A 15,431-nucleotide genomic window follows, 5' to 3' on the forward strand; every position below is an offset into this window, starting at 1 on the left:
TGTTTTAATTCCCCACCCGATCCTCTAACGCTACACCTCCACCTCTTATTGTTATAAACTTTGTCTGTACCTGAGGGCCTGTCTGTCCTTCTCCACAGCGGCGTCGGATTTAGCATCATCTTCTCCTGGGTGCTGATGGGAGTGGTAACAATCATCTTCTTGGCTGGAGGAAACATGGAGAAACTTGTTTGTGAACCCTTTCACACCAAGGAAATCTTCAATGTAAGTCGTGAGCCACCCTTAAAATTACACCGTTCACTGTGTAGGAAGAAAATGTACAGTACATCTCAAGTAGTAATTTAGCTTAATTTTGATACTGACCATAGTTCTGTATTTTGATTGTGACTTGGAATATGTACATCAGTCCATAATGTTCTTTTACCTAAACCCCTAAAAGAGTGTCTCTGCCAGACAGTTAAAATATAGACACTGTTCCTCTTCTGTACTATTTACTGCATGTCAGTGTCCCTCAGGTGGGCTTGTGAGAACAGCAGTTGCTCCCAGTTGTGGGTGGCACACTGTTGTTTGTAACAAGTCTGAATCCTGCTGCACTGAAGCCATCCATAACATAGTAAATCTAATTTTGCCTCAATTCTCTCATAAAATTGAGACAGATAAAGTTTTTCTTTTTAAACAAGTGAAATATGCTGTTGTTTCAAAGAAGTGAAAACACCCCATGCACAGGCGGGCTTCTCTCCTGGGTGCCAGCTGGTGCAGGGTAAACCACAGTGACTACGTTTACATGCAAACTAATATTCCACTACTATTCCAAATATGACAATATTCCAAATTTGACACAGAATATTCAGTTGGATTCACAAGCCTTTTTCCAAATGAAGCATTGAATATACCGATTTTATTTGGGTTTAAATACCATTATTTGGATATGTACACAGGGCATTCAGAATATGCATCTTAATTTAGGTTTTTCCCGCAGTTTGCAACACACAGCCTCTTGCCTTTAAACGGTCAGCTCGCGTTGTCATGAACACACTGTACACAAACCAACATGCTAACAGTTTGCAAGGCTGGCATAGAGGTGCATGCCTAAAGAGAGCCCACATATCTGGTCGGAAGAATAAACACACCTACTTTTAAACATTATTAAAGACTTGGATATCAACAGGTTTTTGGATATATTGTAAGGCAGACCTTTTCAAGAAGGTCGTTTATGGAATGACAGAGGGAGGCTGTGTTTGCTCAGTCGAACAAGTCAGACACTGAAGGAAAACTTCGAAAAAATCCTGGCACGATAGCCATTCAACTTTTCCATATTTTTATGTGAGAAACATGATGAGTGGGTATGGGAAAAAATGAATGAATGCATGACAATGTCAACATAAATATTACATTTCATAAGATAATGAGATATTATTAATGTCAGAGTACAACAGAGGATGTGTAGATCCAGACTGCATACACTTCCATAAGATACCATGAATATAAGAGTACAAAAGTACATGAATAATGTCATAATAAGATACCAAAAACTAGAAGAAAAAGGAGACAGAGTTTGTATAAAGGAAAGAGGGAACTATACAAAACACATAATACCTACAAAAGTCAGAGGAGATTAATATTACACAGAGTAGATATAAATATACCTGTCTCAATAATGGAGGAGAAGGAAAGGGGCTGTGCCAGAAGAGGCTTTAGTGGCCTAACTTCAGCCACATACCAGGTCACCTGTCAGCACAGAGAGACAATGTAGGTTAGACATACAAGCAAAAGTTTAAAAAGTGGACCTAAGTCTGACGCCTCACTCAGCACATGTGGCTCAAAGGAATAGTGCTGTCACTTCAATTGATTTATGTGGTATAAAAACTCTAAACTTCTCAGATTTCAGAACTGAACAATAAATTAGACAACTTGTTGAAATTGATATTCTTGCAGCATTTTCTCCTGCACGTCCCCCTCTGCTCTTTTGCTGTCTCAGTTCAGAAAAGTTTTGATAAAGGGAGCGACATGTCGTCTTTTCTGCAAACAGAGTATTAAGGGGAATATACACAGTGTTAGGCTGGGATTAGTTCAACCATTATTACAGTCATTCGTGGGATGATTTAGTGAGCATGCACGCTTCCTTCAGCCTCATACAGTAACTCATTCTTACACAGCTATACTTTCAGTAAACACATGAATTGTAAGGTTGTTTTTCCCCACTTAGGTTTAAAAAAATACATATTTGAGAACTCACAAGCAAACAAACAAGAACACTCCTTTGTTTGGGTCTGTGTGTTGGTCTTGAATTGTAATCAGGTTTATTTAATTTACTGTTTGATCCCATTTGCTTCCCATGAGAATAATTCATTACTTATCCTCTTCCTGATCCGCCAGGTTGTGGACACCCCGTATTTGGTTAACCCAGAGTGGAAAAACTTCATCCCTGGCTACATGTACAACGACTCCGACCTGGAGCTGACAGCAGAGAGCTTGTACAGGCAAAGCAAACTCATTTTTATGTATTTAGGTGACAGTGTTATGTCTGCCACCTTTCAGAAGCAATGCTTTGATGATGATTATTCTCCTCACGGCCTGCTCCACACTGTCTTATCTGCATTTCACATTAAGGTTTGGTTACAAAACTGAGTGGATTTTGCAGCATGACAAGCCGTGTATTCAATAATGGTCTGAAGAATTACTGCATGATGCTGTTTTTCACATTTTGCTTAATTTGTTGTTCTGGTGCGGGCGTCGGGTCAGGCATCAGGCACGCAACTGAATATTTTATTTCCATTGATGAAGATGCAAATAAGAGTTTCTATTAACCTTGACAAGCTAATTAGCATCATTTCTCTACACTATCTGTGCTGCTTTACTTCAGCCTCTTTCTCAGTGGTTGCATCAGCTTTCATCATCTCCTTCTAGTGAGAGGCTGCAAATATTCAGTAACTGGGATGGCGGGCCTGCAGTCATATTTCCAAATAAAGCAATGTTGCTGCAACAGGTCTTTTGCCTGTTAAAAAGCAAGCAGCGCTAATACAGAGTACATTATGTGAGTCTATATGGTATGTAGCTGCCTGAATGTTATCGTGGGATCGCAAATACTCCAGGCTTTTGGGGAGCATTACACTGTTTTCTATCAGAGGAAACGTCAGTATGTCATGTACTTCCAGTCAGGTTCACTTGGTGGCAGCAAATATTTCCACTCTGAAACTTTTGAGTTGACATTTCTCTTCCTTTCTCTCTGCTATACCTGTGTGTTCATATGTGTGTCTTTTTCAGCACTTGCAAAGAGAACAAAGGCATCTACTCAGCCATGCGTCTGGACAAAGTCTTCAACATCTCCTTGTTCCTGAATACTACAGTGGTCAGTAAAGTCAAGACACACCATTGGTTGCATTGTGTCCTATGTTGTAGGGACTATCTGAGGGTCTCTATTATGATTTATTGCTTTAAACAGGACAGATATTAAACTAGGACATAATGCTATAGTTCAGCTAAAAAGGTATACTTTAAAAACTATTTCCAAACTTCTCATCTCACTTATATGTCAAAGTCAAACATGCAGATAGTATACAGTACAACTGTGTTTAAAATAAGCCCTCAGTCAGGGAACTCTGTGTGCTTTTGTTTGGAGTATATGCTAATTTTATAAACTATTCTCAGCAGTAATGTTCATAAAATACCATTAAGGGCAGGTAATATATAATAAAGCAATGCACTCTAGTTAGTGTTCAGACAAGGGTTACAACTCATTTAGCATACAATTTGAACATGTAGCTGTATAAGATAACGATACAGGGTGTCCAAAAATCCCCATCCTTGGCTGCAGCATCTCATTAGCATTACATAATGACTTCTTCGCTGCCAAAACAAAGTATGGCGACCGCTGATAGCTTTAACATGCCTCAGCCCTTACCTCAGTGAACGCCTGAAACACCACACTGATGTAAGTTTCTATTTCTCCTCGGCCCTGAGCCAGCCACGCCTGCCTGCCTGAGACGTTCTGTACTTTCCTGCCAGTTGGCAAGATTGCCTTGGCTCCTTCCAGCTAACAGCTGATATGTCCCATGCTGCTCTGCACATTGGTCATTTGTCTTCATTTAAGGCCTGCACATTTTTTAAGTTCCCAGAAATTCTGACACTTGACTTGACAGGATTTCAGCACAAAGACTTAGGGTCTGTTATTTTATCGCCTGTAATAACATTTTACAAAAATATGAGATAAAACTGATTTTTTTTTGTCAGATATTTGCTGCCAGAATCTTTTAAAATGATGGATACTTGTCTGGTTCAAATCTAAATTTCTCCTCTTTAACAAAATACATTTTATTCCCATGGTGAAATATGGTTCTCTATCATGTCGATGTGAGAATATAGAAATTGGCCTATTTCTCAGATTGCAATTGACATGTCATTAAAGTTGGTCACTTGCATTCAGCATGATGATACTGTAATGTCATTAACAGGGGCCGTATTCACGAAGCTTTCGAGTGCTAAGAGTTGCTCCTAGTGACAAAATTCTAGAAAATTCTTAGAATTGTGATATTTTCAAAGAATTTCCCCTTAAAATGAGTAAACATATAAGTTATTCACAGAGCACCGTAGACCTTAAAAGAACCAAAGGTGAAAAACTGTTAGGAGCAGGGAGAAGGACTTTTAAGAGGCTTTAGAGTTTCTTAAGAAGAGGAGAAAATGGTGGAAACACAAAGAGGTTGGAGAAATATTCTCTAAACACTGGATGACTGTGAGAAGATGAAATGCTACCGATTAGATCATGCAGGAATTATGTTTGTGGTCTAAATAGGGACAGGCACACATTTCCCACCCAATAACACTAAAACGCCAGAAATAAAATGATCACAACGCTAAGATATTTAGAAAAATGGAAAAATGGAACAGTGCAGCAGTGATGACTTGTGACCGTCTCAACCTTCCAACAGCAGAGTGATCAAACACAAAAAATGACAACACTTTCAGTCTCATATTGTGATGTAGTTCATTTCCACTGGGTGTCTACATCTTGCGAGCTCACAGAAGGCATGTCTGACAAACAATCACATCTTTTCAAAGAATGTGTCATACCTAGCAGTGAGGTCTACCACACCTCCTCACTAAGGTAAAAATTTTGGCCCCTTCCTTGCTCAGAGTTGCTCAGAGAACTTTCCTAAATCACTCCTACGCTAGGACTCCTTACTAAAAAATTTTAGTCCAAGTTAGGAGCTCTCTGAGAGTATACTCAGAGAGTGTTTGTGAATACGGCCCCAGAAGTGTAATCTGACCAATTTAGCTCCATATTATCTTGGGTCTTTGAGAGAAAGCTTTTGATTTACTCCACCAGAAATACACTGACCTGTTTTGGGTCTCTACATTTTCAGTTCCATAAAAAGTAAAACAGGAAAACACAAATTAGTTATATTAACTAATGGTAGCCTACTTACCAGAAATTCAGAGATGTCTAACATCCTGATAGGGTAGGTCCTCCAGGAGCACTTCCATTTATTTCCACTCAGGAGTTGAAGTCATTAGATAGTGTCCATTTATTTTTACTAATCCATGGAGTGGGACAGGGTTGTCTTCATGGACGTCTAGTAGCACACACCACCTACAAAAACAATGCCATGTTAAGTTCATAATACTCAAGCTAGACTTATTTGCACAAGAATAAACTTTGTAATGTTAAAAACTTTCTGGCTTGGCTTTATGCAATGTTGTCAATACTTGTTAGCATGGAAATCCAATTTTACCCACTGACATTCCCCAACAGCTTTAGTTGTCTCCAGTCTCCACAACAACAAAACCAACACAAACATCTACAACAGGGTGTCTGCAGGTCCTTAAAATGTCTTAAATTGTTTTCATATCAGGTATTCAGTCATTAAATAGTATCAAATTTGAATTCGTGAGGACATAATTGCCACCAACATTTTATCTAATTTCATTCATCCTTTTTTTTATTAGTTTGTCAAAATTAGTCAAGCATGAAAGTCCACATTTCTGATGTTACAAATCTTTAAACCTACAATTGAACCTGATACTGTCGTTTTACTTTATACTTACAATTACCTGTTGAAAAAAATGTAGATTAACCTGACTCAATCTAATAAATATACTCCTTCTGTAAAACCTGCCTCTGCACAAGACTATAACGGTACTACTTGATACTTTCATTCAGTGCTTGAGTGAGAAAAAATATGGTTTGTCCACATAACAGTCGAAAACTTGGTTAAAAAATAACTTGTATGGGTCTTGTAATGCTTGGGATTTAAGTGTCTGATAGCTGTAGACACCCTGTACGACATGGCTAGCGGCTAACGTTAGCCTTTACCTGACTGACACTATTGCTACGTTAGCTTACGGTTAATGTTGTGCTAACGCAGCTGTTAGCCGAACAACGCCCCCTCTTGTTCGGAGTTACCGCTAAACTAGCTTGTAGTTTTCAAGATATTATAAGCTAGCTGTTTAAGCTACCATTTTGGCGTTATATTTCATATGGCCTTCAAAATATGAACTGGTCATTATGTCATATTATATTTTAATACCTTTATTAATCATATTTCACTTACTACAACCGTTGGGCGGACTTGCTTATAACGTTCATGCACGAGCTACTTCGTCTTAGCTCCGCGGTTTAAACTGATTGGTTGAGCATGACAGCAGAGACGCTATTGGTTAAGGGTTTGTCCAATCAGATTCCTTGCAGGCGTGTCTTTGTGGCACATGGGAGATGTATCCCTTGTAGGTTTTTTCCATCAAAGCCATTTAATGTATGTAATGTATTGATTTTAACCCAAACCACGACTTTTTTTTTTTTATCTATTTATTTTAGAAGCCTTAACTAAGAGAGCCCTTTCTGGTAGAAAGCCCTCCACACATTTTACTGATACAAGTAAAGTCAAATAGTATCCAAAATCAATATGAGCTAGATGATGGTTGCAACAGAACTATTGAGGAGACCAAATTTGTATTGACCCCGTCCCCCTTAACTATAACAATACCAGTCTGAACCACTGGGCTGTGACAGTGTGTTTGTCTCCAAGATAAGACAAGACACTACTCTGAGTTGAACTCTGGAGTGCATCAGAAATGGTTCCCAGATTTCCAAGAAGACGTCCAGTTTATTGCTTAGCTTATAAATAAGGTGTTCATAGGAGGCTGATTCTGCCAGGGTATTGAGCCCTTATTGATAGTTTAGAGGATCCCCCTCTTTCCAGTGTCAGAGTATGACCCTCTTAGCAGCAGTGACGGCAACTTCTAACCAATTTGAATACTTAAATACTAAATACTTAAAGGATTATACGTCAAAATACTGTCTTTGGATTTACGTTTTTTTTATCTGTGAGCTGGATTTGATTGATTAAATCCTTCTTAAAGATTTTTTTGTTGTTGTTTGAAAACTGTTTGTATACTCAGAACAATAACTTAACTTATAATGGACATTTTTGGTTTTCTTGGAAGTCCAACCCATCTACATACAGCGTTAGTGCCACGTCAGTTTAGGAACAAACAACTTCATTGCCAACACTTTTGTTGTGTTCTCTTTATGGTGCCACAAAACAGCATATGTTTTCTTTTTTGGTGGTGAAATTGCATATTTCTATTCAAGTCATCCCTTTTGGAAAATCATATTTGCCAACATATGGCTCTCTATGGTTATGGCTTTCAGCGCAGACCGTAACATCAAACCTAATAAACAATTGGACAAACGTCTTTATTGTTATTGACACATAAACTGTGAGTTTTGCATTCCAATTTGTTTATTTGTATGGCGATTTTCAACAACAAGGCAATACAGAGTGCTTTACAAATACATTAAAGTCATCAAGACAAGATTAAAAAAAAATACTAAAAGAAAAGATTGTGTGCAGAAATGCAATAATGAGCACTGCAATTTACAGTAGACACAAGGAGAACGTTTCCACACAAACATCAGGGAACACCATTCTAGTGGGATATGTGAACTTCCGTCCAAACCACATCTTTTAGATCTTTGGTCATCCAAGTGCCAACATTTGTTTTGCGTTTTTGTTGGCCTTTCATTATGTTAACAATGTTTTTATATATTTAAAGGGATTCCCTGTTTACACTGTACACAGGCTTAAACTTATACGCCTTTCTAACGGGCATACAAAGAGGCAAATGAGGTGAATGACATCTGATGATAGGTTATGATTATATGAGAATCAACACAAAATGTTAAACATTTAGATCAAATATCAAGCTGTAATGTTTTTCCTTCAGGTCTTATCAAACCCACTGCTGTATGTTTTTTGTGTTTACAGTTTACTAAGGATGTGGTGAGTCAGCTGGAGAGTGTTAAGATCGACCTGAGGGGAATAATCCTGTTAGAGGCAGAAGGGAAGCAGAACCTCCTGGACTTCTCTGAAGCAGGACTGTCAGAAATCAACTATGCAGACTACCTGGAAGAGGTGACACAAACATACTCACATGAATATAGAAACAAACACATACATCTGAACTAACAGACGGGGTTAATCATAAACAGGATACACTTAGAATGTCCACAAATGAAAAGAAACTTAAAGGGACAAGCAGGCGATAAACAAAAATTACATCAGTTTATACGTATAAGACCAGTTTGTGAAACATCAGTGTAAATATTGACAATATATTGTTCTATATATATCAGCGTTTTTGTATTATATTTGTACTTTAATGGTACGTAACCAGAAATAGCTTGGTCCCTGAGGGTCAGTTAAACAGCCTCCTCCTTGGCTGTCAGTTAACATACAGCAGGCAGCCATGCTTCACCTAATAGGAGCTGCGACATGACACAGTACACTGGGTTCTGTTGAGGATCACTGAAGCTCTATTATCCAAAAGCATTCCTGCCAAGGCAAAGAGTGTGTAAGAACAAGCCGGGACTTGGCATTCCCGGTCTTCCCCAACACTACCTGTCATGTTCGCTTAGATTTATTTCCTGAGAGGGCAAAAAGAAAAAAAAAAGCTTTTAGGACTCCATTCAAGTGCACCACCTGTCCTGATACACAACTCACTCTCTGAAAGTCAGGATGAGAGGTTTTGTGTCCAATAAATGTTTGCTGATTGTGTAAGTATTAAAGCCATTCTGGTTACATTTATGCAGGTTTCCAATCACTTCATTTACATTACAAGACCTGCAGCTGAGAAGACTGGTTTGATCTGCGACATCATTTAAGAGATTTCTATCGACTTGGCAGCTTAACAGAAAGTTTTAAGGAGGCTGTGTTTCTGTTTTACTTTTATTGATGTGATTTTAAAATGTAATCCTGCTGTATTGATGTTTTAAATACAGCAGCTCAGTCTTATTTATGTCAGGTGTCTGTATTTATTATTTAACTTAATAGTTGTCCGAGGTGAAGTGGGATTTTTAAAATGTGTACCAACCACTGAAATAGAGTGAGAGTAGAATGGATATTGAACTGTTTGCCGTGGTCATTGGACTGGTACGAAAGAAAATGGTGGTTGTTGTTATTTGTTATGGTGACAACGCACATCTGTGGGGTTGTAAAATGTATCACACTTACTAGTTTCCTTAAACAAAACAAAAAGAGAACCACCGCACACCAATCTAAGTTTCTTTCTTTAGCTGCCTTGTTAACTCATCTTAAGACATCATTCAAACTCCACAGACACAAAACAAAAGTCACCCCAACTGTCTTTGTCTTCCAACAAACTCAAATTCTGGTTTTGGTCGAAATGAACTCAAATTCTCTCAGTTAGATGTGAAAATACGGCAATCTCCATGTTGTTTACCCCCATCGTCTCCGTCTCTCAGCTGTCTACTGAGCAGGGGATCTCCCCGTCGTTCTTTGGACAGCTACAGTTTTCAGTTTATGTTACAGTAATATTTTAAAAGTAAAGGATAGCTTATTTGAACACGTACTACTCCACTGCTCCTTTAGTCATTACTGCAAAACCTCACCTCAGTGAGTTCATGAACTTGCCCCAAGTCAGTTTGTTTAGGCGGAAGATTATGGACCGAATCAATGAATGAATGTCCACTCTACTCTCATCCTGTTTCTATGGTCCTAACAAAAGCAACACAAAGAACAAAAATAAAAGAGGCCGCTTCCTAATTATGAAGCTAATAACGGCAGTTATCTGAGTACTTTGCCCCTAACATGACTGCTAAGAGGAGTTAGATGTCACAATTTCTTTTTTATACCTGCTTACCTTCAGGTCAACAAAGGAGTCACTTTGGTGGACCTGCTCTCATATGCCAGAGAGTTGGAGGCCCAGACAGACCTCATGGTAAGAACACCTTGATGCCAACCTGGCTAATATACAAACATACACAGTGTTTCTTTGGAGGCCATGGAGGCACTTTGGTGGATTTAGGTGTCCTTAGTTTCCTAGCTTAGTGCATCTTTGTCCAAAACGTAACAGCTCTGCTCTATATACAGACTCTGGGGGAGTAGTCTCACTGCTCTGCTCTGCCTTCAGGGGGTTTCAGGAAGGCAACAGATTTATTCACCTCTGCAGTAAATGCAGAGTCTTGTAGGATCCTCCAGACGAACAGAGCTCACAGGTTGTGTAATCCAAAGGAAGGGTCTACACACAGGAGAAATACAAACATTTATTAATTACTGACCAGCAAGGGAAACAATAATTAACTTCTCTGACATGTCTTGTATTTGAGTTTATGGGCTGAAATTTGCTTCAGGGCTCTGATAAATGATGTTTCAATAACATGGCGTGTTTCTCTGCATGTGTGTGTTTCAGCCCAGAGGCGCTCTGCAGACTGCTCTGAAAGGCCACATCGGCACTCTGCGGCAGATCCATACTCAACAGATCATCCCCATGGAGCAGGCCATGGTAATGCCCCATTGTGTGTGTGTGTCTCTGTGTTCTGTCCAGATAATCATGCCTGGCTGGACTCTTGGTTTTCTGGGTTACATCTTCTGTCCAGTCATCTCCTCAAAGGAAGCATCCACCCTAAACCACTTACAACTATGCAAAAACAGCGACTTATGTTCTTTGCATTAATTTGGTTAAATGTGTTTTTTACTGAAGACAATGACCTGACATGACATCAGGATAACATTCACAGCAAAGCTAGAGTTGTGCAATACACTGTAAATGTTATTCTACTTAATACTTTGTTGTGTGGCAGTCAAAAAACAACTCCAGCTATGAAGAGGAATAGACCAAATCTCTCACAGGGCATGTTGTGTTTCGATTGGGGGTGCTTCCTGTTGTGAAAAACGTTCAGTTCTTGTTTAACTTTTGCTTCAGGTGCATGTAAATGCAGCACAGCGTCACCTCTTCTTGGCTGGGTTGGTTAACTAAAGGGAAAGTTTGGTATTTGTCAACGTGGACTCTATTTTCCTTATTTTCTAGGTGATTAATGGAAACAACAATTTTTTTAAATCAATCCAATATAGACTGCTCCAGTGATGACATTTTTCTGTAGGTCGATGTGGAAGTTAGCGTTGCCCTGGTTCCCTCATCAAAAAGTGGATTTTTCCATCAAATCTTGGATTACTGCAGAAACTAAACTCTGTGGCAAACAAATGTTTATGATACATGTTTTGTTATGCAAGTAATCATCACAAATGAACACAGCTTTCCTGATTTTTGAAGTGTAAATGCAATCGCCAGAAGTTAAAATCTAACATTAGGCTTTAAACGAACTAGACCACAGTCACATGACTTAACATCCCCACCACAACGAGGATGTAAAGTGTGTACTGCGTGATAATGTTCTGTTGTTTCATTTAGGCACTCAACTGAGACAGCGTGTTGCAGCCATCAGCCATGAAACAGGCTGCAATGTGGAGCAACTATGCACCATCAGTTTGCGTCTACTGAAATTGCTTGTTTTTGACACCGACAGGCTCAGATAGTTTTTCTAAGTGTCTCACAACATTGTGGAAATGACCTGACAGAGAAAGAACACGTTTTTCTTTACCTTTTAAATGGTCCAGTCTGTATATTGTTTATAACCAAGTCTCGCTCAAGAAAAGACTCTTCCATATTTTCAAAATCAGCTAAATATTCAGCCTTGACATTAAAAATCGTACTTTCTGTACTCTTACACAACAAACTTTTCCCATCACTCCTCTCTTCAATTTCACTTAGATTTCTACCGTTGTCTTGCTTTTGAGCGAGACTTGGTTACACACAATAACAAACCAACCAGATGAAGCCAAAGGTAAAGGAAAAACTTCTCATTCCTCTGTAGGGTTGTTTCATAATGTTGCCAGACACTGAGAATGACAACCTGAGCCTGTCAGTGGTAAAAACAAGCTCTGTGGACAATAACAGGTGGTGACAAATGCCCCAAGTGGTTACATTACAGCCTATTTCGCGGCTGCTGGTTGAAGTGGTCTTGCTCAATACTGGACCAGTTTCAAAAACTGTTGTTCCCATTAGTCATTTAAACACAGAAACATGAGGAAATAGGGTGCAGGTTAAAAGAACTAAAATTTCCCTCGGAAAATATGATTAAGGTTGAAGGAAAAGACGCAACGTAAACAACCACAACAAAAGTGGATTTTCCCCATTTTATTGGGCATATTGTTTTTATTTACTGCTAGCATGTGTTGTTTTATCTACACAAAGTATTTGAACTAGACTTTAAAGCTGCTGTAATCAATATGCTTATATCAATAATGGATCAAATGGTTATTTATATTGTGAAAGGTGTCATTCTTAGTAAACTCACAGAGAGCTATCACAAGGCTCAGCTCTACAGAGCATTTTAGCTTCTTCCAGCTCATTGTTTTTGGTTCTTTGGCCAACTTCACTGCTTTAGTTCAATCTCCCTGCACTGACCAACTCACTGTAAACTAACAGTTTGAAACATAGAACAGGCCCATTTATGCTCAATGTTATATGGATCCGGATACGGACGAGCCTTCTGTCCGTGCTCTGCATTCATTTCGTCCGTATTTCTGCACGTTTCCATAAAGCTTACGGATACGTGTCAAACGGAGCAGTACCACTGGAAACCATGGGGGCAGTGTTGCTGTCACTACCTGATACGTAGCTCTAGTTAGACACGAAGAAGAAATAACAATTCAATTTCTCTCATCGGCAGTACTAGAGAAAAGAATTCTCCGTCCTCCAGTTGCGACGTATTTAACGGCCTCACCGACCACTGCCTCCTACAATGCTGTCTCTGTTTTTGTCTTTTATGCAAGAGGTACATTATTAATATCTCCTCCACAGTCGCCATGTTTGTTTTTGAGTTTGTTGTTGTCATAAACTTTTGACTCTGGGCTGCCCCCTGGTGGATATATTGGTTAACATCCATGCCAACGTAAAGGACGCATGGAAGTATGTGGGCAGTGACAGTAACATCGTTTGAAACGGACGTATACATTTTCGTATGTAAAGGGAGCATAAATGAGCCTTGAGCTACACCCTGGTGAACACAGTGGAGCATTTAGCAGTTGAAGACCTAGATACTTCCCTCGGGAGTTGGTGGAGACCAAAAACAGAGCTAAAAGACAGTGAAAATTGGACTTGCATTAATCAGATGGCCTGAAACACAACTCTTAATGAATGATAAAGTTCATCTGTGTGCTTGATGTATTAATAAGATACTGTTTGCTAAAAACTTGATGAGGTGGTGTCAGTGTTGTGATTACAGCTTGTTGCGCTACCTCCTAAGTGCCCTAAAATCATTAAATGTAGGCTTAAGGAAACATTTGTTCAAGATAATCTATGCTAATAAGAAGGTATATCAGCTCAACAGCTGTAATGTGCTATAGTGTAATGGTGTATGCCAAAGCCACTGCATGTGAGTAACTAGAGTCTTAGTCTTATGCTAATGCCTGTTTAAGAGAATGATGCATCCTCAACAGAGAGAAAATATTTCAGTGTTTCATTTAATATCATCAAAAGCAGTGTCTTTGACCCTCAGGCATCTGTCATCAATCATGCCATGTCTGTAAAAAACAAGTTAAATATTCAGTTTTATTTTCTCTGTCAAAGGAAATGTCATTCTTTTGAATAACACCAAAGATTAACAGCTTCTAGCTATTCTGTCAGGCAGAGATGCACTTTAACGCAGCTTTTACAACAGCTTTTCATGTTTTTCTTTTTCCACTCTCAACTTCAAGAAATATGTTAGAGCGAGGGTAAGCTGAAACACGTCCATCCTGTGTATTTAGTGTCCCCATTCATTATCTGGAGCATTTAGAGAGATATTTTATCTCACAGATGACATAATAGTCTGAGAAAATATTTCCCATAGGTAGTATTTTAGGATAGCGTGTGTGTGTGTTTTTGTATTTACATTTACACAGAGATCACATGCTTTATGGTGTTGTTGAACATGAAGGGTTTCGTACCAAAATGTTAAAAAATATCCACCAATGTTACTTTTACTTAATCATTAATTTGGTAACAGTTCTGTCCTTTTCATCATCGGTGGGAAAATAAAGGAAAACTGTGTCCAATTGTTACATACAGTCAGCGCGTTCTCATTCCCAGGTTATCAATAACTGACACTCTGTCAAGCCAAGCAGCATGTGATACCAATGCCAAAGGCACCAGGCTTTCAATTAGTTCCAATGTAAACCTATTTGCGGCAATATCTGACGCTGGGAGCAATTGACATACTATAAAAAGCAAATCCAAGAGATCGCTATTCATGTCCCGTGTGAAACCAAGTGGCAATCTAGGGGTTGAAGAATAAAGCCAATGTGGAAGGGGCATCAACTACAGTTCTTTTAATGGCCACTCAGGCCAGTCAATCCCCATAGACCCCCATGATTAAATATGTTTACAGCCTGGTACAAAAACAGTTTTGGTCTCTGTAGCTAATTTCAACATTCATGACAACTGTCGGGGGTGGTGAATTTTTCTATAACCCACCCATTTAAATGTTATTAAGGCTAAAAGTCATGCATAATTAAGGGTGGGCCGCTTTGAGTGGCAGGCATACTGCCAGTAGTGTCCACAGCTTCTTCACAGCGCCAGACTCTCACCCAAATATGGTCAGCTCTGGCTCTAAAAAAACCAAGATGGCGACAGTCGGAGTCCACAAACCACTGGGTGGTGTCATGGTAGTTACATCCATTATTTTCACAGTCGGTGCAGTTTTAACACAACGTTATGTAACTTTTGTCCATGGGTGACGTCACTCGTGAAATATTTATGACACGTAGCATTAACCAAAACATGTTTCCTCTAAACCTAACTAAGTAGTTTTGTTGCCTTAATCTAACTGCAAGTGTTCGACAATCACGTTATAACGAGTTTCACCCAGTTCCGCGTTATAGAGGCGAAAGGGTGCATTCAGCTTCTGTATCACATGGGAGAGGCATGAAAAAGCGCTGCTATTTGATGACCTGGGGTTGCCCACATTTGATGATGTGGGATGAGAACGCCTTGTATGTTAGCAATTGCATCATTTAAGTGGACCATTTCTTTTATTACATTGTGGATATTTAATTTTGGAACAAAATTCTTCAGCATGCTTGTACTGAAAGCAGAATACTGCTCATTGAGTGTTGTTGTTGCCTGGTCTCCTTTGT

General features: G+C 39.1%; 1 protein-coding gene across 3 annotated transcripts in view; it reads left to right on the plus strand.

Annotated features, from left to right (window-relative positions):
* prom1a (prominin 1a) overlaps window positions 1–15,431 on the plus strand; it is a 112,433-nt gene that overhangs the window by 87,306 nt on the left and 9,696 nt on the right. For 2 of the 3 annotated variants that reach the window (XM_050042855.1, XM_050042856.1), the window contains exons 12-17: window positions 99–222; window positions 2,335–2,438; window positions 3,223–3,307; window positions 8,223–8,369; window positions 10,123–10,194; window positions 10,666–10,758. In XM_050042855.1, coding sequence (XP_049898812.1) covers window positions 99–222; window positions 2,335–2,438; window positions 3,223–3,307; window positions 8,223–8,369; window positions 10,123–10,194; window positions 10,666–10,758 — 625 coding nt within the window. Of the gene's footprint in view, window positions 1–98; window positions 223–2,334; window positions 2,439–3,222; window positions 3,308–8,222; window positions 8,370–10,122; window positions 10,195–10,665; window positions 10,759–14,012; window positions 14,031–15,431 lie in introns of all 3 variants that reach the window. The other variant, XM_050042854.1, reaches the window with a different exon arrangement.

Source organism: Epinephelus moara, chromosome 4, assembly GCF_006386435.1.
Source record: "Epinephelus moara isolate mb chromosome 4, YSFRI_EMoa_1.0, whole genome shotgun sequence".
NCBI lineage: Eukaryota > Metazoa > Chordata > Actinopteri > Perciformes > Serranidae > Epinephelus > Epinephelus moara.